Source organism: Syngnathoides biaculeatus, chromosome 3 (assembly GCF_019802595.1).
Source record: "Syngnathoides biaculeatus isolate LvHL_M chromosome 3, ASM1980259v1, whole genome shotgun sequence".
NCBI lineage: Eukaryota > Metazoa > Chordata > Actinopteri > Syngnathiformes > Syngnathidae > Syngnathoides > Syngnathoides biaculeatus.
Window position 1 is genome coordinate 13,855,261 of NC_084642.1, and position 26,948 is coordinate 13,882,208.

At 41.2% G+C, this 26,948-nt stretch overlaps 1 protein-coding gene and 1 long non-coding RNA gene across 6 annotated transcripts in view; one reads left to right on the forward strand and one right to left on the reverse strand.

The window, feature by feature from the left end:
- LOC133498056 (MAM domain-containing glycosylphosphatidylinositol anchor protein 1) overlaps nucleotides 1–26,948 on the forward strand; it is a 237,294-nt gene that overhangs the window by 104,943 nt on the left and 105,403 nt on the right. For all 5 annotated transcript variants that reach the window (XM_061814455.1, XM_061814456.1, XM_061814458.1 and 2 more), the window contains one exon: nucleotides 15,265–15,439. In XM_061814455.1, coding sequence (XP_061670439.1) covers nucleotides 15,265–15,439 — 175 coding nt within the window. The remainder of the gene's footprint in view (nucleotides 1–15,264; nucleotides 15,440–26,948) is intronic.
- Nucleotides 420–11,738, reverse strand: LOC133498532 (uncharacterized). Its single transcript, XR_009794338.1, has 2 exons — nucleotides 11,494–11,738; nucleotides 420–4,578 (listed from the first exon to the last, which is right to left on the reverse strand). It is a non-coding gene; the product is annotated as an uncharacterized LOC133498532 (long non-coding RNA).

Genomic DNA, 26,948 nt, shown 5'->3' on the forward strand with positions numbered 1-26,948 from the left:
CTTCATATATATCCGTATGTCTGTCCCCAAGTGGCCAATACATGAGGAGCAGCACAATGTCCATTGAATTCAACAACAAAAAAATTCCACAATATTCATATATCTTATTATATGAATATATTTTACTCAGGGCGGCACGGTGGATGGAAAGCGTTGGCCTCATAGTTCTGAGGTCCCGGGTTCAATCCCCGCCCTGCCTGTGTGGAGTTTGCATGTTCTCCCCGTGCTTGCGTGGGTTTCCTCCGGGTACTCCTGTTTCCTCCCACATCCCCAAAACATGCAACATTAATTGGACACTCTAAATTGCCCCTGGGTGTGATTGTGAGTGCAGCTGTTTGACTTGATGTGCCCTGCAATTGGCTGGCAACCAGTTCGACTCCTGCTCGTGACAATTGTGAGGATAAGCAGCAAAGAAAATAGACGGATGGATATATTTTATTCATTACATTCAACTTAATTATGTCATTAATGTAGGACTTTACAAGGTACAATTGATATATTGTTATGTAGGTCGAACAGGTTGTCCAGTGACCAAAGGGTCACTGGCTCGAATTCTGACTATGACTGTTCTGCATGTTGGAAGTGTCCTTGGGCACGACACTGAAGCGTAATTTGCTCCCAGTGGGCCTGGCAGCGCCTTGCATGGCAGCAGTCCCCCATTTGTGTATGAATGTGTGTGTTAGTGGGTGAATGTGAGGCTTTGTAAAGCGCTTTGGACCCTGTGATGCTCAAGATAAAGCGATATATAAGTGCAGTCAATTTACCATTTCACTGAGGAATGAGGATTTGAGATGCAGCGGTTTTACATTACAAACGTCACGGAACTCATTAAACTTGTATCTCTAGGTAATACTGTACTTTATTTGTGTGTTTTGTCACCAGGAGACAGACTTTTGGAAAAAATAAATCTGAAGATTGTGGTACTCTGGTTTAGCTCAAATAAAAAAAAAAGGTTTGGAGTGTTGCACTTGTTAAGTGTGAATTTAGACTAAGGTCCCCTTTGTTCAAAATGCGACAAGGCAGTTGTATTGCGTTTCTGACAATTTAATCTCACACAAAAAATAGCTAACACAAAATGGGCTTTCCAGAACAGAGTAGTTGAGCCACAATGGCGAATAGTCACCAATGTTGAACAAGTGTTCCCAAGCAAACAAATGGTTCTTCCCAGCGGGTATTCCAAGTTCACGAAAGTTCCAGTCGGTCCAAAAATGAAAGGCGGCAGGCGTCCGTGCAGTTAGTGTTCCAGCCAGCGTAGTTTTCCAGACCAGCGGTGAGGTTGTGAGAAGAACACTCATTGTCCGTCTTTCTCGTCCTTATATAGGTAATCCTTGAAACATTTCAGACTTCCGTGTCACAAAGGACACAAAGCGTTTGCGTCACACGGACTCAAGAGCATTAGAGGAAACCGCGTCACATCACAAGGACTTAAAAGTATGAAAGGAAACAGTGTCACAAAGACTCTCATTATAACAACTTAAAAGCATGATAGGAAAATAAAGAGAACAGAGAATAAAAATACACACACACATTAGACACTACTGTTCTCCCCATGGTTTGTAGGTTTCGCCAGCTTCCTTTGTCATTCCAAAAAATGTATGTAAAGATGTCCATAGATGTTATTTTGTCTGTGTGCCCTGCGATCAGCTGGCATCGTGGGACTTCTCAAAGTACCACATAGGCAGTCCACCATGTTACTGAAAAGGGTGTAACACAAGTCACATTAAACCACATATTACAAATGCCTCGATTCCACTAAGTAATGCAGTTCTGTTTATTTTGGGACAATAAATCTGACTTTTCCACTTTTCAAGCCCCTTTCTTTAGGGGTACCAGTAGCAGTAATCTGGCCTGATTGGCTCGTGTCAAGGCGGAAACAAAGCATGCCACGTAATGATTAAATTATACCTCCAGTCTACTTGTTTCTGTCCATAGCACTGCGTTTTGTCGCATTTCCCCTATTAGTTAAATTCATTGGCAAAGGACAAGCTGGGCGGCTGAAATGACGTCATGCTGTTTATGTACCAAATGCAGCTATCAGCATCTCTCAGCGGAAACCTGCAAGCCTGGTCAGGATTCATTGATCTGAATCTCACTGAACTGGACCGCTTAGCCGTATTCCTTTCCAAAGCCACGATGAACAAGCTTTAGAAGAGCAAAGTGCTTTGTGATAAATCATGCGCGGTGTTAAGGACTAATAAGCCAGGGGATGCAGCCAAGTTGAGAAGGTGGCTGGGCAAAATATGTCCATTATGTTCACCGTTGTGTGTTCGACCTCAGATGAATTTGTCAAACTCGTGAAATGGTAAAAATACATCGGTGACGTCAAAGGAAAAGGTCCGCCAGGGTTCTGTTCTTCCAGGAGAAATAATAAGCAGCTGGGCAAGGTGGAACATCTGCTGCACATTTTGTACACTAAAAAGCTTTTCACAATTGCTTGAACTATATTTGTGCGTGTTAATCATTATTAAGCTTAAAATCGACCCTTTTCGTTATGTGGATAAAATGGTTTGCTTGTGAATACAATTATCCAACATATCACTTTGGGAGACTTGAATTAATTTTTTAAATGAATTTTAAATTTCTTTGGGAGCTGGTGTAATGGAAATTCACCAAAGCAGGCTGCTATATGAATTCAGATAATATCTTCAGAAATGGATGAAAGGACATTTGTTGCTTTGAAATAGTTTGGTTTTAGGCACAAGTTGTTTTTTTTTTTTCCCCCAAGTAGCAGTATATTCTTGTCTCCAGAATAACTTATGTTCAACATCATTGATGTTGGTGGGGGTGAGTGGTGTTTAAGATACACAGTTTGATCTTCAGGTTACATTTTTTTCTTTTTTTTTTGTGTCACACTTCAGTTGAAATTGACAGATGACAAGTACAACTTTTCCAACCACGCTAGTGAAGGTGTTAAAATGTGCATTGCTCAGTCTTGCCAAATGCGTCCCTGACTGCTTGACACGTAGAGCGACAGATATAAAATTAATTTCGTCTAGAAGCAATAAAAAAATCACACACCCCCCGCCCCCTAACTCCCGAACACCCACACAAACTAAATATTGTCAGTGTCATTTCTATGGTTTCATATGCCGGACTCCTGTTCTGTGTGTCTGAGGATGGCTGTCTGCTGCTGTGGCAACCCGCGTCGCACAGAAGCCCCTGTCTGAATGTCGATAAAGCAACTTTTGAGAAAATAAAAGCTAAAAACACTTCAAATTGAACTGTATGGAGCTTGCCGTTTGAAATCATGGAAATTTTCGGTTGTGGATGATGAACCTTTCTGTCAAGTGCATGTCAAAAGAATGGCGGTATAGTGCTGGTACAACCCCTCATTTATAATTATTTTATCCAATCATAAGCTTTAAGAAAGTCACTTCTGGAAAAGACAGTTAACACAATGATTATATCGAGGACAACGGAAATCATAGTGACCTATTCTAATCACACATAAATATAGTGGTTGAACTTCAGCTCATATAAGGTCAGCCCCAAGAGTGTTTTTCAATCCTGGTTGAAAAACCTTCTGTTTTTCTTATGCTTTTTACAATATATCCACTTTTTGATCACATTACTTGAACTGTACGTGGTTTTAAGTGTTTTTTCCAAAAATATTTTGTTTGTCTTTTTTTTTGTTGTTTTTAATTCTGTTTTAAATGTTTTATCTCTTTGTTTTTAAATGCCTTTAATCATGTGAAGCAAATTGAGTTACTTTGTGTATGAAATGCGCTATACAAATACATTTGCTTTGCTCTGCTTCCCATGATGTTATCACAGCTTCTGAATCATATTGCTGTGGTAGAATGACCAATTTAGTCATTCGTATTGGATGACAAGGTTAAAGAGAGGGAAGGCGTGTTCAATATCAATGAGTCAGTTTTATTGAGCATCACGCGGCCCCACCTTCACTCCACATGGCAAAGTTGTATTACTCTTCTTAAAAGATGGATTTGGGGGAGTTCGCATTTATCATTGCACAAATCCACCCCACCAAGGTTCAAGATGATCGTGGACCAATCAGCAGCCTTTACAAATGTAGAGGTGGTTAAAAGGGGTGTGGCTGAGATGGCAGTCCTCCAAAGACATCAGTATGGATTCTACCGTAGCACCAGAAGTGGACTTGCATAATTATTGAGTGAAATTTGTACTCCGGAAATTGTTTCTTTATCTGATCTTCGTCTTGCTCATAAACAGTGTTCATCCCGGCGAAAAACAAAGATCCTATGGTTGCAAAAATATACTTTATACTAGGGAATATTAATATTGCATCCATTATTCACGGGATGTAAGGAACCTAACCCCTGTAAGTAACGAAAGAACACTGTACTGCTAACCCTCAGTACTCCAGTTACGTACGGATCTCTGAGTCCTCTCCTACATACATGACGTCACTATATGAGAATATTTGTGCTTCTTTTAAAGGATACATAATAACCCGCTTTGGCTGAAGAGGATGGAAGGGCGGGTTTCCTCTGGGTGCTCTAGCTTCCTTTCACATGCCAGAAAACGTATGGTTGCTTAACTACTGTATTTTCCGTACTATACGTCGCTCCTGAGTAGCAGTCGCACCAGCCATAAAATCTATAAAAAGGAAGAAAAAAACATATATAAGTCGGGGGAGATTTATTTGATAAAATCCAACACCAAGAACAGACATGTCATTTAAGATTTAAATGATGAACAATTTAAAATTGAAATACAATAGCGGCAACAACAGGCTTAACGTTATGCTTACGTTACGTGACAAAACTGAGAATGTGTCTGGTATGTTAACATAACATATTCCGGTAACTATAGCTTAAATAACATACTAAGAAGTTTACCAAAACCATCTGTGTCACTCCAAATACCCTGTAACTAAAATCCAATGAAATCTTCATCCTCTGTGTCACTTCTAAACAAGTCCGCCAACTCCAGAGGTTGACGACCCGCCGCTTCCTCTTCTCCGTCTCTTGTGTCAGACTCATCGTCAGTTGCAGTTACAACTAACCTATTCCAGCCTTTCTGAATCCCGACAGGATGGTTTTGGTTGTCACGGAAGCCCATACTTTGTCGAGCCAACCAATGACTTCCCGGAAACTTGCATGGCAGATTCACCCGGAAGCTGTGCTCTCCCTCATAATGACATATTGTACATGTGATTTCTGTCGCGTGGGCAACGCAAATGACGCGGAGATGTTTTGTCCTACTGGGGTTGCCGTAGTCCACAGGCTTCGGGTCGAACGCCGATCGTGTCGGAACAACAATTTTTTTTTTTTTTAAATTATGGAAATGCTTTTGTCAAGGGTTGCTCAAAGAAAAAAATACGAGTACTGAAGTTTTCAAAAGAATGGACAGCCCTTGTGGAAAGGGAGGCTTTTTCTGTGTGTCTACATTCACAGATGTGGAGTATGCCTAATCATTCATTTTCGATGTTTCCAATAAACATTTTTCCAACTTCTCATAAATAGATAATCCAATGAATAAAAGACATGCCTTTGTCGACAAGAACCGTTCACCGTCGCACCATCCTGATGGCAAATCAAATTGAATTACGTTCACGATAAACAGACCGAAGTCTCAACGCCTGCGTGATGCTGAATCTAACGACGTATGAAGTACCACAAGTCGCAGTCATTGGCATTTTTGTTGAGTCCTTCTCTGTTGTTATAAGATGCAGCTAATGTTGAAATGCTGAATTTTCAGAAGTAGCAGGTAGAGATACACGGGCCTAGAGCATACTCTTACGGTCGTCATTGTGAAAATAACCGATAAGCGACACGGAAAATGGATGGATGTAATAATGTGTTAATAATTTCACATATAAGTCCCTCTGGAGAATAAGTCGCACCCTTGGCCAAACTATAGAAAAAAACTGCGACTTATAGTCCAAAAAATAAAGTCTAAACTGTCCATAAGTGTGAATTATTGTCTAGCAATGTAGGAAATTGATGAATGGATGTATGCTGACATGATTGGGAGTCGTTGTTGGTTGTGAAGCAAGCATTAACAGGTGTGCAACAGGTGGTGCTACAACCCATCAGCGTTGAAACATTTTTGCCAATTGTAAGTCTGAGGACAGTCAAGGGTGAATCAAGGAAACAAGACAGTCACACTGCCAGCAAAGCGGCTGCTACTCGTGAACATCACACTTAACTCATCTTCATTAGCAACAACCCACCTGTCCGCTCGCTAAATCTGCAATTCATTCAATTCGATTTATTACAGTCGATTTTTACCACCGACTCTATTCATTTGCCACTGTTATACTTTACTCAGAGTAGATTATGCAGCTTCTGAGCTTTCATACAGTCAGTGTCTGTGCACGTCTGAGGCTCTGTGTGTGTGTTTTTGTGTCTGTGTGTGGTTGTGCGCCCGTGCCAAGTAGTATTCCCTGATAACAGGATTACCATTTTAAGCCTATTCACGGTGAGTGAGCCAGCTGGGTGGATAAAGCAGTGTATCGTTGACTCCGTTGGTGTTACATCAACAAACGCATAAAAGAAAGAAGTTGACAACAGCCACAGCAAAGCTTTTAATGGGTTAGTGAGGGGGCGTATAAAGGATTCAGACCTTTGTAACACACCACGAAACCGCAGTGATACTGAGGGCCAGTGCTTTGAAAGAGATGAGACAGACGAGGACCAGTTCCAATTCTAAGTTGATATATTTAATGCTACTAATGGTCCATTAAACTGAATATAACCATGACAACTCCACAGACCAGCGGAGGACATGGAAGATAATAAATGATCAGACAGAAACTGGAATTCTGAAGCATGATATGGGAAGGAATGACAGTAGTCAGCTGTGGATTTGCTTCTTGATCCTGGTCTTGAGCCATTATTTGTTCCGCATAGCAATTATTTGCAAAGATGGTAGATTATCGATTTTTAATTACACTGTCAGATATGTAAATGCAATATCTAATCGGATTAAGTGATGATAAAGGGTTTGGACCCCATGGACCCTTCTGACTTTGTCGATACGTCCTTGAATGAATACCTTGCACGGAAGCTTCCAGAAAAAGGTCATCCACGGTGAAATGAATTTAACGCGTTTATATGTGCTTATACTGTTCTATATGATTATTTGTAGAGCACACAATAAGCATGGCCTTATTTGTAAGAGATATTTGAAGTCACATGGCCTTAAAAAGGAGCATTTTTGTAATTTTAGAGCTTCGTAAGCGCACCACGATGCAGAAAACGTCAAACGTTTTGTGTGAGAAATTCCAAGTCGTTAAGACAGATAGCAATGGATGTCACACCCCTATTTGCCTCATTTTTCTGCACTCCAGTCAATGCTAATTCACTGCTGAAGCCTCTCATGTGCTGTTTAGTTGTGTTGACAGCTTGCACTTTGGACAGCAGGCCAAAGATGTCTGACAGCACTTGGGCAAAAACTGCTGGATCCTGTTGTGATGTGTCACTCTGACAAGAGAAGTGAACAGCTCGCAGACAGAGCAGCAGGCAAGAAGCTGTGTGTGTGCGTGCGTGCGTGCTTGTGTGTGGTGAGACATTTTTACATGTAGGGACAGAATGTCACAGAGAATCAAAGAGTGAGGCAGACAAAGAAAGATGATAAAAGGTAGGTTGCTGAGGCTAATGCAAACAAATATGAGAAGGAATGCGGCTATATAGACATTCTGTCGTCTAGTCATTATAGGGGACACGCCTTACCCCCCTTGTGTCTCTGAACCACCCGTCCATCCATTTCCTTAGCCGCTTATCCTCATGAGGGTTGCGGGAGTGCTGGAGCCTATCCCAGCTGTCAATGGGCAGGAGACAGGGTACACCCTGAACTGGTGGCCAGCGAATCGCAGGGCACATTGAGACAAACAGCCACACTCACAATCACACCTCGGGGTAATTTAGAGTGTCCAATTAATGTTGCATGCTTCTGGCATGTGGGAGGAAACCCAAGTGCCCGGAGGAAAACCACGCAAGTACGGGGAGAACATGCAAACTCCACACAGGTCCAGTGCAGCATATGCATCATCCCTTCTGGAGTTTAACACACTTTTTCAAGCCTTCTCTCCCACACTTTAATACACTCCTGGAAGAACTCCTGTCTTCGCAGCCATCATGATGTTGTCCACAAAGAAAAGCATCCCCTTGATAGCCCCCTTGATTTTGGAAAAGGTGGTGGAGGGGGGGGGCACATGGAGCCAGGTTGGATGAGTAGAGAGGTTGCTCCAGCACGGCCATGTTCTTCTCAGTCAAGAAACGTCAGGTGATCAGGGCTTGGTTTTCATGCGCTGTCCTCACCTCTCTTGCCTCTTCTTGTGCACTAAACGAAGCAAAAGCCGCTGGTTCTTGTTTTTGATGTGTTGGTGGATTGTCTGGCTCCAATTCAAGGGCAAAATTAGTTTTGTAGTTTGGGTTTGAAAGGCATCTTTGGTGACGCCAGTCTTGGAATTTTTCTGATGCACCTACTTGTATGTGTTGATGTAAACAAGGACTTTGTATGATTTCTACTTACCTAACTGCATAGTCCCATCTTTTTACTGTTGTTAAAATTTGCCATTATGATTTCTTCTATTATACCGTGAATTCCCTTGATTGTGAATGATTTTCAACACAATAGGAAGATACAGGTTGGCACAGTGGACCAACTGGTTAGATGGCTGGCCTCACAGTTCTGTCCTGGCCCCGCCTGTGTGGAGTTTGCATTTTGTCCTCGTGCTTCTGTGAGTTTTCTCTGGAGGCTTCCCCCCCCCCAAAAAAAAAAACAAAAAAAACAAAAAAAACATGCATTCATTATAGACTCTTGCCCCCAGGTGTGATCGTAAGTGCGACTGTTGTCTGTCTCTATGTGCCCTCTGATTGGGTGGCGACCAGTTCAAGATGTATTCCAACTCCTGCCTGAAGATAGCAGGGATAGGCTCCAGCACTCCTACGTCCCTTGTGAGGATAAGCAACTCAGAAAATGAATGAATATACTATTACAACCTATCTTAGTCGTTCAATGATGGATTACTTATACGATGCCATAAGATTTTGAAGGATGCCTCGAATAACGATACTTGAAGTTGCGGAGTTAAAAAGGTCACACAGGGAGCTAAAATGCACATTTGAGCAATTATATATTATAAAATAGAAAATACGATATATCATAGCAGATTCAAGATGTGAGGTTTTGTTTTAAGTGTGACAACAGTGGTATGAAGGATTTGGGATGGTGTCTGGGACAAATGTGCTATGATGGGATTTTGACGGCTGTTTATACATTGTTTAATACACAAAGTAGTCCCTCACTTCTCCACGGTGTGATGTTCTGACAAGGTCTATATTTTCATATTGAAACTCCCCTACAAGTGCAAGCGTGCGCCGACAGCATGACACTCACAGCTGAATACAGAGAGAGTGCATTTCACGTCAAGCCATTTCCCAGGGGAACTGCACATGACACCCGAAAAAGTTAAGAGCTACTTTACAAAAAAAAAAGTGTCTCTCAACAAATGTAAATGTAAATGTGGATGTCTACCGGAATGCGCATCATTCGAAAGAAGCGCATTTCAAGTCAAGATCTAATACAGTGTGAGAGTTGGACTTTGCTGTAAAGGAAGAAAGAAGCCGGCAGACATTGAACAGATGAAGGCGTGAAAAGGCACTGAAAGATATCCACGTGGATCCGTCCGCAAGGGACCTGCACACGCGCATTTTGAAGAAAGCACGAAGAGGCAGGGCGAGTGAGGTCTGAGGAGAGAGCCCGCATGCAGGTGATGGCATTCAGCCGTCTGTGTCACGGGCTGACAAAAGCGCCTCTCTCGGCTGCCTGTCATCTGCATCACATTCGAGATCTCTTTTATTCACATTATCACCTCAGCACTCCACTGTATTTCCACTTCATCCACCTCCCGGGTGGAGGAACTCGAAGCACCTTTTTCGCTGCCCGTCACACAAGCTGACAGCCGTGCTGCATATACCAGTGTAGCAGTCGATTTAAAAAAAAAAAAAAAAAATCCTCCTTTTTCTTATACATGAACACACACTCACCACCCAAAAGATCTCACACACACAGTCCCTGCACAAAAACCTCCTCTGTCTTGTGCTCATCGCCTGCACACACTGCCTCTCTGACAAAATTCCTACCAGAAATATACTTTTGAAAACATACAGTATAAACAATTTTCCCTAGATATATTCCTTCATACACGTGCTTTAAACTTAATTTTTTTTTCCCCAAATACAAGGTAGACCTTTTTTTTTTTTTTTACATACTAAGTCATGCTGCAAAATAAAGGAAGTCCAAAGAACTCTCTGGACAAACATAAAAGCCTTTATTATACGCTTTCATCGGGGAGTTAACGGTTCCCGATGGAGGCTCGTATGCTGAAACACAATTTTCAAGGTTTAAGATGAGTAAGCCATAACAATAAAGACTTTATTCTTTTCCCAGAGTGTGCCTTTAAGTGGCCTTTGGTTTGTTATAAATACTGGTGCCATCCACAGAGCACTCCTGCCACATTTAAAACAATTATTTTTCTTTATGTTTTTGCCAAAGATTTTTATTTCCTACAAAAGATGACGATGATTGATAATAAGGGTGATGATGATGACAATTGTTTTTTTGGCATATCAAACCCATTAAAAGGTGATTATTAAAATTTCAAACATTTTAAAGGGTTAAAAGTTTAAAAATGCAATTGCAAAGTAACTTTTTTTTTTCCCAAGTAACCCTGTACACCCAGCCACAACCAAGTGAGAGTGGTGTTTAGTTTAAATACATCTCAAATGTATTTTTCCGAGATAGCAGGATTTTTGATATTTTGTGACCTTTTTGAGAAAATGGCCCTTTCCGACTTTTCGTCCCCTCAGCTACAGTTGTCATGTTCTCACAAGCTTCCAAAATGGCAACAAAGCGGAACATGTTTGAAGTCGATTCTCTATCGTGTATTCCAGATAATATTGCGGTATGGTTTTTGCCAAATGCGTCAGACTTGTCCAAGAGAGTTCTACAGAGAGGTCTCAACTATTTCATGCAAGGATATGTACACGGAATTAAGATTTTGGACAGAGCAGGACGCAATGTCAGAGTTACAGCGAAATGTTGCCAATCGATGCAAAAAAGTTTGACGCCTCACAAACTTCATATTGAAATCCAACAGGATAAATTAGTGGAATCATACTACGCATGCAAAGCAGGATGAGTACTTTTTACTTGGAAAGATCACGAGTAATATCATTGTAGTCTTTATAAGTGAGTAAGGTTCGATTTTCTACAAGTGCATTTAAACAATGGTGATTAACTCAGTCAGTACCGTAGTCACCAGATGAAAAAGTTTGACTTGGCTCATAATGGAACCCAGTGCTCTGTCTTAAAAGTCTGACTTGATACAAAATAGGCAAATAGATAGCATTTACGTATAACCCCATACTTCGCATACAACATGACACACTTCAACCGGCAGGTCAGTGATACACTAACAAAGTGAAAGTTGTTCTCCTGCAATGTATAAAGCACTGATAATAATTAAATCAAACTCAGAGAAGATACTTCTCCCTCACTTACCTTCGAACATAAAGCCTTGCGTTTGTTGATATTGTTCACATTTTGTTGTACGTGCGCTCTTCCGCAAGCCTTAATCCATCGTAGACGCTTTGTCAACTGTGTTTTAGGCTTTGGAAAATGAATCAACCGGGCGCCTTGTAACCCAGCAGGATATCTTTCATCAGAATTGCACGTTCCCCAAGGGCATCTGAGGACCCATTTTCTTCGTAACATTAACTCATCATCAACCAGTATTGCTTGTGGGACATGGCGGCAGGGGCGTGTCAAGTCAGGGGTTAAGACAATGCGTCTATCTGATTGGCTATTACTGTACGAGTGATTGACAGGTCAGAAATGAAATTGTAGCAAGTCACGTTATGTTCGTCCAACACTGCATTATAATCTACTGTTAAGTGGACAATCCAACTTGCACTTCATTGTTTTGTAGTTAACAAACTGTACTGTATAAAAAGTACACAGATTTTGTGCTTCTTTTACCACTTAATGTCCTATTTCTGTGAACGTAGAGCGGGGCATGGGTGCACCAGGGGCCGGTTATATGAGTGTTGTTCATTTCCAAAGGCCAGTCCAGCCCGCCTGCGCCACTGTGGATGTGCTTATGGCCCACTTCATTCACCGCCAAACACAGCGGCTCATTTCATTTTCTTTAAATGTGGCGCAATGAAAGTCTTGCCAGAGACATCTCTGTGCGGAAAAGAGCAATACGTAATGACAGCAACATGACAAAAGACAATGTGAGTTTGTACCCTTATTAAATACAGAATGCGCTGGTGTTAAAAGCTAGCAACCTTAATATGTGTGCAGATCTCAGAATTGTTCTCCCAGTACTCTGATCAAATTCACCAAATTTGCATTAGACCATCGGTTTACCTTGCGCTATTATTTGGACATGGTCTGAGCAGGCACAAGTTTAGACAGACTTTCTGCCACCAAATAGTCACACCACCTTATGCATTCTGTGTGGAAACAGCTGGAATTGAATTGGTGAAAACGTGCTGCGAGCCTTGTACGGCTTTTACAAAGCTACACACTCACACACCTGCACAGACACAGTGTTAATCACAAGTGGAGTCACTAAAGCATGGACAGGCAGTCTGGTTCATTGCTCACCTTGACCAGTTTGATCAATGCCAGAGTGCCTGCTCTAAATCCCTCCCACAAACAGAGCTGAATAAACAGACATGAGCCGTTTGCACGGAGCCTGATGATAAACTAATCCATAGAACCGGTTTTTAACACACACACACGCACACACACATGCCCTGATTTTACATGTGCTGACTTTTGCTCATTATCCTCTTTGACCTCCTCAGTGCAACATGGCTGATAGCCTCGCAGAGGTTGATAACTGATAGAAGGGTTAATAGGGATTAATGGGATGTACACTCATATACAAACACACACGAAGAATAAAAGTCAAACACGATGAGTTAATAGCCTTTCACGTATCTGAGCGTATGCTTGTTTAGTGGATTAGGCGAGCGAAAGCTTCGTGTCCGCTAATGGCATAATTCAAGCGTGAAAACCTTTATAGAATCTGTCAGAAACCCTCTCAATGGGCGTCGTGGACACGGCAAGTGCTGCAGTGCTTAATGTCACCGAGTGTGTCCACTCGATGGCAGAGGCGGATTTCATCGCCTTGAATCAAAAAGAAAAAAGTTTGATCAGCGAGTCGGACGATCTAATGACTTCTGGACCACGCCATATTTATCCTGTCTGCTTTTTCTTTTTTTTATCTTCAAATCATGTTTTCTTGTATTTCTGCTCATATTAAAAAAAAAAAAAAAAAAAAAACGTCATTCATACAAGACTTACTTGGAGAGTGTTTAACAACACTCATTCATTTTCCATATCCCTTATCCTCACAAGTGTCATAGGGGAGCTGGAACCTAACCCAGCTACCTTTGGGTGAAAGGTGAGGTACATCAGACTCAAAATCAGCTTTAATGGCCAAGTGTGTGTGTGTGTGTGTGATATATATATATATATATATATATATATATATATATATTATTATATATATATATATATAAAATGTGTGTGTATATATAATACTGATACATCCTGTACTGGTCACCAGCCAATCACAGGGCACATACCAATACAAAAAAGTGCCCGTCTTTATTTCTTTTGAGCTGTTTCAACGAAAATCAATAGTTTAAAAAAACATGAGCCAACACTAAATGGATAGGATGTCACTTGATGGTAAAAAGAAGATAAATAAATGAGAAGAAGAATAGTTATTTGTCAAAATAAAATACACAGCTCAAAGGTTTGGTCACTTGGATCACCGTGTTTTTGGTTTATGTTCACGGTTCGTTGCTGCATTTTTTTAACATATGGAATATGATATGACATTGACAACGTAATGAAATGTTACCTGTTCTATCGATCAAGGGTGACAAGCATGTCTTTGAGGCTACAATGACTAGGCCTCACAGTTCTGCGGACCGGGGTTCAAATCCAGCCCCTCCCTGTGTGGAGTTTGCATGTTTTCTCCGTGCCTGTTTGGGTTTTCTCCGGGCACTCCGGTTTCCTCCCACAGCCCCCCAGAATCGTGCATTGATTTGACATTCTAAGTCGCCCCTAGGTCTGATTGAGACTGTTATTGTTGCCTGTCTCCATGTGCCCTGTGATTGGCTGGCAACCAGTTCAGGGTGTACCTCACCTCCTGCCCAGTGATATTTGAGATTGGCTACAGCACTCCCGTGACCCTTGTGTGGATAGGCGGCTTAGATGATGGATGAATGTGCTCTACTAATTGACCGAGTGGATTGGGTGACAGAACAGTGATTTAGTTTAATGTCAAAACAGGGGCCAGGGATGGAAATCTAAACCAATTTATAGTGGACACGACTACTTACTTAAATCATCTGTTCTCTGTAGTTCACAAAGACAGTTTTCATCCATTTAGTCTGGGATCGGTTCCCTGTCAATGCCCATTAATAGTCCCTTGAATAGAGCCAATGCCTTTTTAGGAATTATCCCCTTTTTCCTGCTTTTTGTTTTGTATAAATGGCACAAACACAGACAGAGGACAAGAATTTGTCTTGAGACCATTACCACTGTTGACCCAGCTGTTGTTGTGCCCATTGTTCTCTTGACCTCCCCTGGGAGCCTAAAACCCCCCCCCCCATCCTTGTTTCCTCTCTCTATTTATACGTACCCTCTGTTGCTGAGAGTCCAAATCTTGACCTGTTCAATTTGTAAAGTGACTTGAGATAACTTTTTTTGTAAATGGGCACGCTTTACAGCATAGGTGTCAAACTCTGGCCCGTGGTGTAATTATATTTGGCCCGCAAGGCAATTTCAAATGAATATTAGAGCTGGCCCGCTGGTATTACAAGTATTACGCACTTGTTTGGTTCCATATTAAAAGGTTCATTTGTTCAACCTTGGGCCGCGGGTTTGTTCAATTTAAAATATTGTACCACTGTGAATTCGAGTTTGACACGCCTGCTACACAGTAAATACGTTGATTTGTCTCCGAACATTTCTGGATTCCGAAACCAGGCATGTTCTGCTCGTTGAAAACTCGGAGTGTGAATATAAATGGTTCTTGCTGGTCAACAGGGATAACCTTTAGGTAGAAAATGCATGGAATTACAGTATCTAAGCGTTTTAAGATATGGAAACACGTGTCATGTCTCGAGATTATTTGTGTACTACTTAAATAATACTTTGAAAGAAAGTTCAAGATGTATATCTTTCTGTATTCCATTGACGGTCACCGTTGGTTTGACTGAACCAAAATGGACATTTTCTCCTCAGATACGATGGACGAAGACGGCAGGCAGCGCCTCAGATAAATTCCAGGAGACGTCCATCTACAACGAGACGCTGCGCATCGAGGGCATCCAGAGGGTGCAGGGGGGGCGCTACTACTGCAAAGCCGACAACGGGGTTGGGGTGGCTGCCATCAAGTCCATCCGTGTAGATGTGCAGTGTAAGTGGACCGGGAGGAGCAGCGCTCCTTCCGCATGTAGCTGACTCTCACTTGAGCCATTCCCACGGCCAAGAAAGCCAGGGATGAGATGATGGGACGATTGAGGGAGAGGAGAGATAGATGAAAGACAGATTGCGGGGATGATGAGATTTCAGGAGGGAATGGCTTCCAGGAGTATCTGATGACTTACGGTGGAGAGGATGAAAAGCACAGCTGGCGGATTGACGGGAAGACAGATTCATAGATCAAGTAGAATTTCTATATCTGGGAATGAAGATAAGAGGGTGCAACACATAAAAAAAAAAAAAAAACATACCTGCTGGTAAAGTGCAGATATAATGCAGGTGTGTACTCCGCCGATTTGGTTTTAATTGCCAAAGGAAAAAAAAAGTGTCAGGTGCTCCTGGGTGAAAAGTGAAGTCAGTTGGACCTTATGAAGCTTTCACGACAGTTAGTCCGGGCAGTACGGGCTCCCTAAACCCGATGCTTCTCTGGTCATTCTCATAAACACAAAAGTCACATTGATAATGAAGTGGTTATAAGCCATCAGACTTGTAACCACCTGCTGCATTTAGCGCATACGGAAGAAAGTTCTTTTTCTTGGCAATGTCACTTTATCTTTAATCGAATCCTGCATTCATTTAAAAGGCGGCATCCATTGTATTACAGCATCTACTTTTGTCCTTGACGCTAGTAATTACTAGACTCTGGTAATTTCCCAGAGTGATACTCACCACGCTCTCTGTAGGTATAGTGCTAACAAATCTTGAAGTGAGAATTATTTCAATAAAAGTTGAGAGTAGAATGTTCCATATGCTTTGATTGTGTTTTTAATAGTTTAGGGTCTTACTTCAATTTTTTTCATACCCTTTTCCCCATTTTCGTACATAAGCTTAGACTGTATTTGTAGTTCTGGTTCAGTCCTGTTATAGATGTATGCAGTCTCAGAAGTCAGGTAGTGTAATTTCCAATATATGTTATCTGGTGGTGCTCTCTCAACAGTCAGCCTGCACTGTAAATATCATGACAAATCAGCAAATTATAAGATAACCTTCAAAACGTGACTTTAGGGTGTAACATCAAGATTGGACTATGAGAAGCATTGCAGTGTTGTAGGGGCCCCGTGCTGCTGCTTGTGTCACTGCCCCACTGTCCCCGTGTGCTAGGAGCCAGGTCGTGGCATCAGGTTCACACGTGACCACATTCCTTACACCCCCCCTTCACACTCAACAATGGGGTCTCACACACTCGTCTCTCCAGCGGTATGCATATTCCTCAGCAGACCTAAAATCCTTATTCATTCACTACAACCATTCATTGCCCCAAACAGTTCCTTTCCTCAGTGATCCAATCCTTTAAATGGACATTTTAAAGCCCAATTTTCCAAGGGCTTATAACCCCAAAAAATAAATAAATAAATTTCTTCAGTACATTGACTAAATTCATCTTGTCTTCAGTCCTATTTTGTACACAGTCCTCTGTGGCCTTTCAGAGACCCTTACCATAGAATCTTTTAAACCAAACTATTGAACCTTCACATGCTCACCCAGCCACTCACACACACACACACACACACTGATTTGTCATTTATCCACTCCTGTACTTTAATTAGGCCCCCCTTGTCCTTCCACCCTTTCTGTCTGTCCCCAGCCATTGTGTGGCCCCCCTCAACTGGGGAGCTGGGAACTGGGAGAGTGTCTGGCGAATAAACCGGGTGTGAGTTTAGTAGAGACAGAACTTCTGTGAGTCTAACCAGCTCTGACAGCCAATGCTTGTTCTGTTTCCAATCCCCCAAACGCAGGGGTCAGAACCGGCAGCAGTCCGTTTCCTACTCGGCTGTAGAGTGCGAAACGATACAACAGTTAGCTGAGGTTACCAGGTTAATAGTATAGCAAACCGAAGAGGCTTCTCCCAGTAGAGAGAAAAAGAGGGAGGGAGAATACAGCCAAAACAAACTCTGTATATGGCATTAGGAGAAATTACATTCTTAATTTACCAAATTAATTTTAAATACAAAAACAAAATGTCAACACATTTTGTTGAGATCGGTAATTCTTTTTCTCAGGGACGACAAAACAAGGTCACCACTCTATCAAGTGTGTTTTGAGCTAATGCAAGGTCAGCAGGAAAGACGGGAAAAAATATTAAGTGATTCCTAGAAATAAAGAAATTGTGAAGGACAGATTTCAATTGCTTTTTTTTTTTAATCAAATTTTTTTCGCAGTATGCCAAAAGCTGTCAAATCAACATGCAGTGCTATTATCCCGTTGTAACCCAAGACAAACTAGTAGAAAGTCTTTTAAGAGAAAAAGAAGAACAATAATCTGCTCCATTCACTTCTCGATTAATAGACACAAGTTGTTTTTTTCAGGAGCCTAACACTGCTAAGAAATCAATACGAAGGCTGGAGTATAATACTGCATTGTCCGGAGCAGAGCCACAGCAACAGCCATTCTCATGTATTTCCTCAAACTTTACTGATATGCGGCAGTTACAAATATGCTTGACCATTCGTACCTGGTTATAAGCCTCACCGAGTACATTTGTAACGTCAATACATATTTGGTACATACATACGTCGCAACTGTGTAAAAGCCGCAAATGCCCACATTGAAACCCGCATTGAAACATGAGATATTTACCAAGAAAGACGGCAAATGCTCGTGCTGCCGAGCTACCCCTAATACAAACACTACCGTCAAGCTAACATTAGCGCCATGCTAACAGGGCCGATTTATAAAAAAAAAAAATAAATAAACAAAAGAAAAAAACATACCGGTAAAAATCACTGAGACACGGCAGTAACACGCTAGTGCATCACTAACAGGGCCGGACCGGTAAAAGTCACTTCCTCGCACATATATTCCATCGGACTCACGCTTACCTTTTCCGCTCGAGTGCCCCCTGCGGCCGTTAGAAAAATGCACAAATTAGCCGCATCACCACATAAACCGCAGGGTTGAAAGCGTGTGAAAAAAGTCACGGCTTATAGGCCGGAAATGACGGTAGTAGTGACTTACGACCTGTGGAATTGTCGCTCAGCATTCTAGAAACTCTGGATGACTGAGCATTTGCAATCGTACAGGGTAATTTGCACTTTTGGCAATGGTAAACGTGGACAATGGAATGGGGAGGATTCGTACTCCTGCAAAATCAAACAACATGACACCATCTTCTTTCTGACCTGAGTTTTGCACAAAGCCAGTGGAAGAAGTAAAAAAAAAAAAAAAAAAAAAGTTTAAAAACACGTGCGTGGAAATCAAATCGAAAAATTTGGGCAGAAAAACTCCTAAGAAGGTACGTAGATAGAGTACATTCACATACTGCAATGTTTGTAAATCCAGTGGACCAATTATGGTATTAGTGGCGAAGCCCAAGTTGTTACTTGGAGTAGCGAAAACTTACATTTTGTTCATGTAAGATAGCTTAAATTTGGTAAAGTAAAAAATTTGCAGTTTGAAACATACCCCTTTGATTGTTGTTGGAGATAATAAATTAATCATCATACGTCACTAACGTTCCATTCACTTAATCTGCTTAATCTTTTTAAAGCCTTCATTCAAACAGTATTTAGTGTGTGTTGCGTACACGCTCATGCTCAGTGATTCATGCTGCCTCAGGCACAAATATTAAAGCCCGTCGGAAAGACGCCACCTTGACACAACATAAATGATGCTCTTACATTTTGAAAGGTATGCAAAAAAAACATTTTGGGAGGGCTAGGGCACAGCAGACTGAATGGCAGATTGAATTAAAAAAAAAAATGTGAAAATGAGCAGACAAATTCAGGGCCGGAGTGAAAAAGTACAGACTGTATACAAGTATGCAGTATTATAAGAGGGAATGGTTTTGCGGCTGAAATAATTATCAACACTTTCATTGATCTTTCTCTCCAACAACTTAATGTTTATTGACTTCAAGGTGCGCTCAATCACTAGTTTTGTCCGAAAGGAGACATACTTAATGATGTACTTAAAGTAGAAGGAACTGGGAGAGTGTCTGGCGAATAAACCGGGTGTACGTTTAGTAGAGATAGAACTTCTGTGAGTCTAACCAGCTCTGACAGCCAATGCTTGTTCTGTTTCCAATCCCCCGAACGCAGGGGTCAGAACCGGCAGCAGTCCGTTTCCTACTCGGCTGTAGAGTGCGAAACGATACAACAATTAGCTGAGGTTACCGGGTTAATAGTATAGCAAACAGAAGAGGCTTCTCCCAGTAGAGAGAAAAAGATGGAAGGGAGAATACAGCCAAAACAAACTCTGTATATGGCATTAGGAGAAATTACATTCTTAATTTACCAAATTAATTTTAAATACAAAAACATAGTGTTAGCACATTTTGTTGAGATCCGTATTTCTTTTTCTCAGGGACGACAAAACAAGGTCACCACTCCATCAAGTGTGTTTTGAGCTAATGCAAGGTCAGCAGGAAAGAGGGGAAAAAATATTAATTGATTCCTAGAAATAAAGAAATTGTGAAGGACAGATTTCAATTGCTTTTTTTTTTAATCAAATTTTTTTTGCAGTATGCCAAAAGCTGGTCAAATCAACATGCAGTGCTATTATCCCGTTGTAACCCAAGACAAACTAGTAGAAAGTCTTTTAAGAGAAAAAGGAAGAACAATAATCTGCTCCATTCACTTCTCGATTAATAGACACAAGTTGTTTTTTTCAGGAGCCTAACACTGCTAAGAAATCAATACGAAGGCTGGAGTATAATACTGCATTGTCCGGAGCAGAGCCACAGCAACAGCCCTTCTCATGTATTTCCTCAAACTTTACTGATATGCGGCAGTTACAAATATGCTTGACCATTGGTACCTGGTTATAAGCCTCACCGAGTACATTTATAACGTCAATACCATTTGGTACATACATACATCGCAACTGTGTAAAAGCCGCAAGTGCCCACATTGAAAACATGCTGCCTCAGGCACAAATATTAAAGCCCGTCGAAAAGGCGCCACCTTGACACAACATAAATGATGCACTTACATTTTGAAAGGTATACAAAAAAAAACATTTTGGGAGGGCGAGGGCACACCAGACTGAATGGCAGATTGAATTAAAAAAAAAATGTGAAAATGAGCAGACAAATTCAGGGCCGGAGTGAAAAAGTACAGACTGTATACAAGTATGCAGTATTATAAGAGGGAATGGTTTTGCGGCTGAAATAATTATCAACACTTTCATTGATCTTTCTGTCCAACAACTTAATGTTTGTTGACTTAAAGGTGCGCTCAATCACTAGTTTTGTCCGAAAGGAGACATAATTAAAGTAGCTATGGGGGTCTTAATGGCACGTCCTCGTCACAATCTTCCCGGTAATCGTCAACCCAAGCGATCATAATGTTATCGCTTCAAATTGATAGCACCCCCAAATTATGTTCAATCACTAATTAACAATGCTAAGAAAAATAATTGATGAAGTACAATTAATCATAAACACGTCATGGTGACCAGCAAAGCAAATTAGCAAGCCCAAAACCGTTTAGCATGTCACAAAATCAGATCTCTGTGTAATTTCCTCATCCAAAAGCATTTTTTCAAGCATTCAGGTTTGATAAAACAGTACGAGCATGATGGTAGGTGTTTGGTGCCGATCAAACCCCGCAGTGACATGATGACATGACAAGTAACGTCTGTTATTTCATATTCCAAAACTGTTTTCCAAAGGTGAGCGATTTAATCAATCAAAGGATTAGCTCCTAAACCCCATGCAAATGTCGTAAATGGTTGCCATGGTGGCAGACGATGACGTTAACCATCGGTCCACAGCTGCAATTTAGTATCCCCTTACTAAGAGCTAGTGTAACCTAGTATCCCACAACTAAGTTCCACGAGCTTTTCACCTCGCACATGCACTCTCATTAGACCACCATCACACCCTTAACAACCAGATGACGAATGACCTGGAGCCCTAACGACTGAGACAGTGGGGCAGTGTGCAGGCGAGGGTTAACTCCAAGTAGCCTCTACTGATGCGATGGACTTGGTTCAGAGACCCAACCAATGATACACATTTAGCCTAAAATGAGAAATTATTACTGTATTCATGATGGGTTGGGGGGTGCGGGATTTTGGGTGTATGGCCTCTCAGTGGTTATTGTCCTCAGAACACCACCAGGTAAGTGGCAGTCTCCATGGGTCAATGCTTTTGAATATAGTTATTAATGATGATGACAAAATGGATTCCAATTATGTCACATGACTGGATTATAACAACGTTGACGAAGCCATTGGTAGAGTACGTCCCAATTGCCTCCTTTGCGAGGAGGTTGTCTTTATTGCTGTCAATCCGGAACCTGCCATTTAGTCCAGTAGACAGTTTTAATTAAATATCTGCTTGATTTGGAGTATGAGGACAGCTCGCTGAATAATGACAAATGGAATACAACGATTGGGTAATGATTGTTTTGAGGAATGAGGAGATTGGATTTGGATTCAATTGCTTCAGGCGGTAGACAAAAAGGCAATTTTGACGCAAATTACTGATTTGTGTGTCTTGTCGGTTTTGACTGAGGATTTTCTGGATGGTTCTATTCATGTAGAACAATAGGTGGTGGTGTATCGCAACTTGATCATAATTTCAGTGAAGTGGGGTGAAAAAAAAGAAAACCGCACCCATCGATATACTTGGGACACAAAAACTTTCAAAGAGCATGGCGCAGTTAGCGCATGGAAAACGGCCCTTTGGAGCTGGGATCACAAACTTCTAGGGCACGGCCATCCTAAAGGCACACACAAAACTACTTTATGAAATAAATAGTATTTTCATTCTTAATGTTGCCTTTCACTGCATTTTAAATTTCAATTTTCCAGTTATCTGCTATGTTCACGTGTGCTTTTAGGCAGTCTGAAACATAGATCATTAATGACTAGTCAAATGATTGACTAATTGAGTTATGAACTTGGTCATGAAAAGAATGAAACTCCTAAGTCAAGGTAGCACCGTGTAGGACTTGTACGAAATCCTCGAGTTTGTGTAACCCTGGCATGACTCCGCACCTGGTCCGCGCTCGCTACTTGCATGCTTGAGAGGACGCATACAAGGAGGGTGAAACCCGTGGGTGCTAGCGACGAATGCTAGTAGCCTCTCCGCTGGGCCTTTCGACATGGCATAGCTGGAGCATGAAGAACGTAAACTGACATGTGGCTCTTCCAAACAGGCAAGCAAACTTTTGTGTGTAAAAAAAGGGGAGAAAGTCTGGAAAGATACCTTGTGACCTTTCTGCAGGTTAGAGGCTAAAAACCATCAGGTGACTCAGTGGGCACAATGCACGGAAGCTCCGTTCCCGTTGCTCATGTTTTTGGACTTGTTTTTAGATCGTTCTACGTAGCATCAATGTTTTATTCGTTGCTCAATTTATTTTCGTCTGTTTGCACTTTCCAAAGTGATTTGTGTGGGCTGCCTTCGCCTCATCCGGTTCGGATCTCCCTTCCCTACTTCCTTTTGTTTTTCATCTTTTTAATGGTAATTTTTTTTTTTTGTACTCCTCTGTGTCGGTTTTACTTCTTGGACTTTTTAATGATGAAGCTCGTCTGTGTCTTGTTAAGGATTAAATGCCCTCACGCTCCCTGTCCAGTTCCCTTGCTTTTAGTGTTACTAGATTATTGTGCAAGTGTTGCTCGGCGCTTTGTTTAATACTATATTTTGCGGTTTTAAAGCATTCGCCGTCTATGTCGACCCATCCTCACTGGATTAGTATGCTTAACATTAACTCAGACATCCATCCATCCATCCATTTTCTAAGCCGCTTATCCTCACGAGGGTTGCGGTAGTGCTGGAGCCTATCCAAGCTGTCAACGGGCAGGAGGCGGGGTACACCCTCAACTGGTTGCCTGCCCATCGCAGGGCACATCGAGACAAACAGCCGCACTCACAATCACACCTAGGGGCAATTTAGAGTGTCCAATTCATTGTTGCATGTTTTTGGGGATGTGGGAGGAAACCGGAGTGCCCCGAGAAAACCCACGCAGGAACGGGGAGAACATGACTCCTCACAGGCGGGGCCGGGATTGAACTTGAGACCTCAGAACTGTGAGGCCAACGCTTTACCAACTGATTCACCGTGCCAGCTGTGTTTTTATATATATATATATATATATATATTTCCAGGATTTGCTAATAACACAATCATTTGCAATTTCAGTTTATTGGGGGACGTACTGTATTTTAGATTAATTTGCAAGCAGAAAACTACCTGTAATACTTTACTCAACATGGTGGCGAGGAAACACAGCTGATCATTTTCCATGAAAGAATGTTTGTGAACAAAAACAAATAATTTCCACCTTAATTTTTCAATTTTTTTCCACTCCACTCGAGCAGCAGTTTATATGAACCACTGAAATAAACAATTTTCAGCGTTTTCTAATAGTACTTAAATCCCCTGCTCTATTCTAGTTAGAACTAAAGGCTACAAAATACTGAGTGCAGTTTTGTAAAGGGAAAAGTGTTCGCAATTTAGTTGATAAGAGCCACAGGCAGCACTTTAAGATTAAGAGATGCAATTTATCAAAGTTTGTATTAAAGCAAATTAAATACAACCTGATAGCTCCTTCTGCATATTTTTTCATTAGGCAAGGTCAAATACAATATAGACGCATGAACACAGTTATCAACCTTTCAACAAGGTTTTGTCTCATTGCAAAATAATAACACAAAAACAATAAGTCAAAGGAACAAGATCTCCTTTTTTTTTTATCCTCGCACTACAACAAAATACTATATACAGGTAGAATGAATAAAGAATGCGGCATGGTGGCTCAGCTGGAAAGCGTTGGCCTCACAGTTCTGAGGTCCTGGGTTTGATCCCGGCCCCGCCTGTGTGGAGTCTGCATGTTCTCCCCGTGACTGCGTGGGTTTTCTCGGGGCACTCCGGTTTCCTCCCACATCCCCAAAAACATGTAACATTAGTTGGACACTCTAAATTGCGGCTTGGTGTGATTGTGAGTGTGGCTCTTTGTCTCGATGTGCCCTGCGATGGGCTGGCAACCAGTTGAGGGTGTACCCTGCCTCCTGCCCATTGACAGCTGGGGTAGGCTCCTGTACTCCCGACGACCCTTGTGAGGATAAGCAGCCAAGAAAAATGGATGGATGGATGAATATAGAATACATTTGATAACTGCAGCAGTATATATATTAACCTGTTTAAATAATCAACATGTACAGTGTTTGAATTTTGTGGAATGCTCTCACGCTGTCCTTTTTTTAAAAAAAGTGTTTCACCGAATAAGTATTAATGTTAACTCAAAATATGCAGAATGCATTCAAGGGTAAACTATGAATTTTCAGAAGTATGAGTGGGACAACCATTCAACAGTAAACGTTGAATCGGGAATTCTTCCTGACTGGACTGTATATGGAACGCAGTGACCCCAGAATCTAAGCTCATGTTTTGGTGGATTTTAATTTCCAAATAGAACATCAGTACGGCATGTTCACTCAAATCATTAGAGTGAGTATCCACTTAGGGATTTGTACATTGTGACCTCGTAGGCAGCGAGTTCACCAAAGATAAACTGTACTGCTGAAACTGTAACGGATAATAGAGCAAATATAATAATACGAAAATACGCTGTACAGAAGAGTGGCTCTGTTAGTGTAATGTGGGCCTCACGCTGTAAATCGTTTGGTCTTCGATTTCTCACTGTGCAAAAGTGACGTTTAATTCACAAAAAGTACTTTCAGGGGTACAATTACTCATCACAAGGCTGCTTTTGTAGCCTTAATTAAAGAATTAGCCCAATGGAATACATTAGTGTAATAACTGTGAAGCTGATTTTGGACTCTTGTTTTAACATTTTTATTTTGTAGTGCGGCGTCACTGTTGTGTTTGATTGTGTAACGTTGAAATGACACACAGGTGAAAATGACGGTCTATTTAAAAAAACAGAGTACAGTCAAAGCGTGTGACCAAAGCGTAGATTTTTAGCATGCTATCGTTGGTGTGTCACTGTTTCCTCCATCAGGGGAAAATGTCTTGATGCTACATTGACTGCGATACTGTTGATAATGTGCAAACATCCCTGGGCTTTTCTCACCAGACCACTGCTGTGTTTTGGCCAGAAGGTGTGCAGCATCACAAAGTGTGAATAAACAAACACACCGTTATAGCCAAGGCCAGCTGATGTGTGGTTTTATGTTTATAACACTGTCATAAAAGAGTAATCAATGTTCCTTACGTGGACTAAAGGACTGTGCAAAAGTATTTCTCACACATTCTGTATTTAAGTTGAAATATTTCACCACAGGTGTCACAGTGGTGCAGCTGGAATGCGTTGGCCTCACAGTTCTGAGGACCGGGGTTCAATCCCGGCCCTCCCTGTGTGGAGTTTGCATGTTTTCGCCATGCCTGCGTGGATTTTCTCCGGGCACTCTGGTTTCCTCCCACATCCCAAAAATATGCAACATTAATCGGAGACTCTAAATTACCCCTAGGTGTGATTATGAGTGCAGCTGTTTGTCTCTATGTGCCCTGGAATTGGCTGGCAACCAGTTCAGGGTGTACTCTGCCTCCTGCCCGTTGACAGCTGGGATAAGCTCCAGCACTCCTGCGACCCTTACGGATAAGTGGCTCAGAAAATGAATTGATGGATGGAATTCGCTACCATTCATGATGAAGTCAGATGAAGTAAGACATTGTACTTGTATATATAAAAAATTATTAGAAATTGAAATAATGCGAAATATCAAAATTACTAAAGTAGTCCAGACCATCGTCTATTCAATACTATCAAGTATCAAGATTTTGGAGTAGCTGGTTATTAATAATGCAATAATAGTACATTTGCTGGCGTGAAACATACTACAAGAATAGAAATATTGATATGGGTTTAGGAAAATGTAGTTAATGGCTATAGTTAGGTTTGCTGACAACATTTTGATTGTATTTAACAGCCATGAATTTGCCTCAGGAGTTGTTTGGATCTTAGCCAAGACATTTGACCACTATTTATTCTTCTTCTTTTCCTTTCACTGTTTTTTTGTTGTTGTTGTTGAATCACTCATGAGCAGCACTCTTATCGTCAATGGATGGTCATGAGGATTCTCACAGAGTTCTATTCCAGGACTGCTTCAATTCCTTTTTTTCATGCAACTTGGACTCAGGAGTGTTGGACTCCGCTAAGGCCATTTCCTGTACGTTTCATAGTTGACACTCATTTCGTTTTCTTACCTGCTACCTTCTGAGTTAGATATTTACAAATAGTTAAGAGAGAAAAAAAAAAAAAAAAAATATATATATATATATATATATATATATATGTGTGTGTGTGTGTGTGTGTGTGTGGTGTGTGTGTGTGTGTGTGTGTGTACAATTAAAAAAAATGCAAACCAAATCTGGTTTACCACTTCTAATTTGAATCTTGCTGCATGTCAACAACAAGAATTCGGAATTTTGGAAAAACTATTTAATACTAAACCTCAAAGTGCACTGAAAAGCCGGTATCTTTCCATATACATATGTACATCCAATACTGTATAACTTGTTTTTTATACAGATATA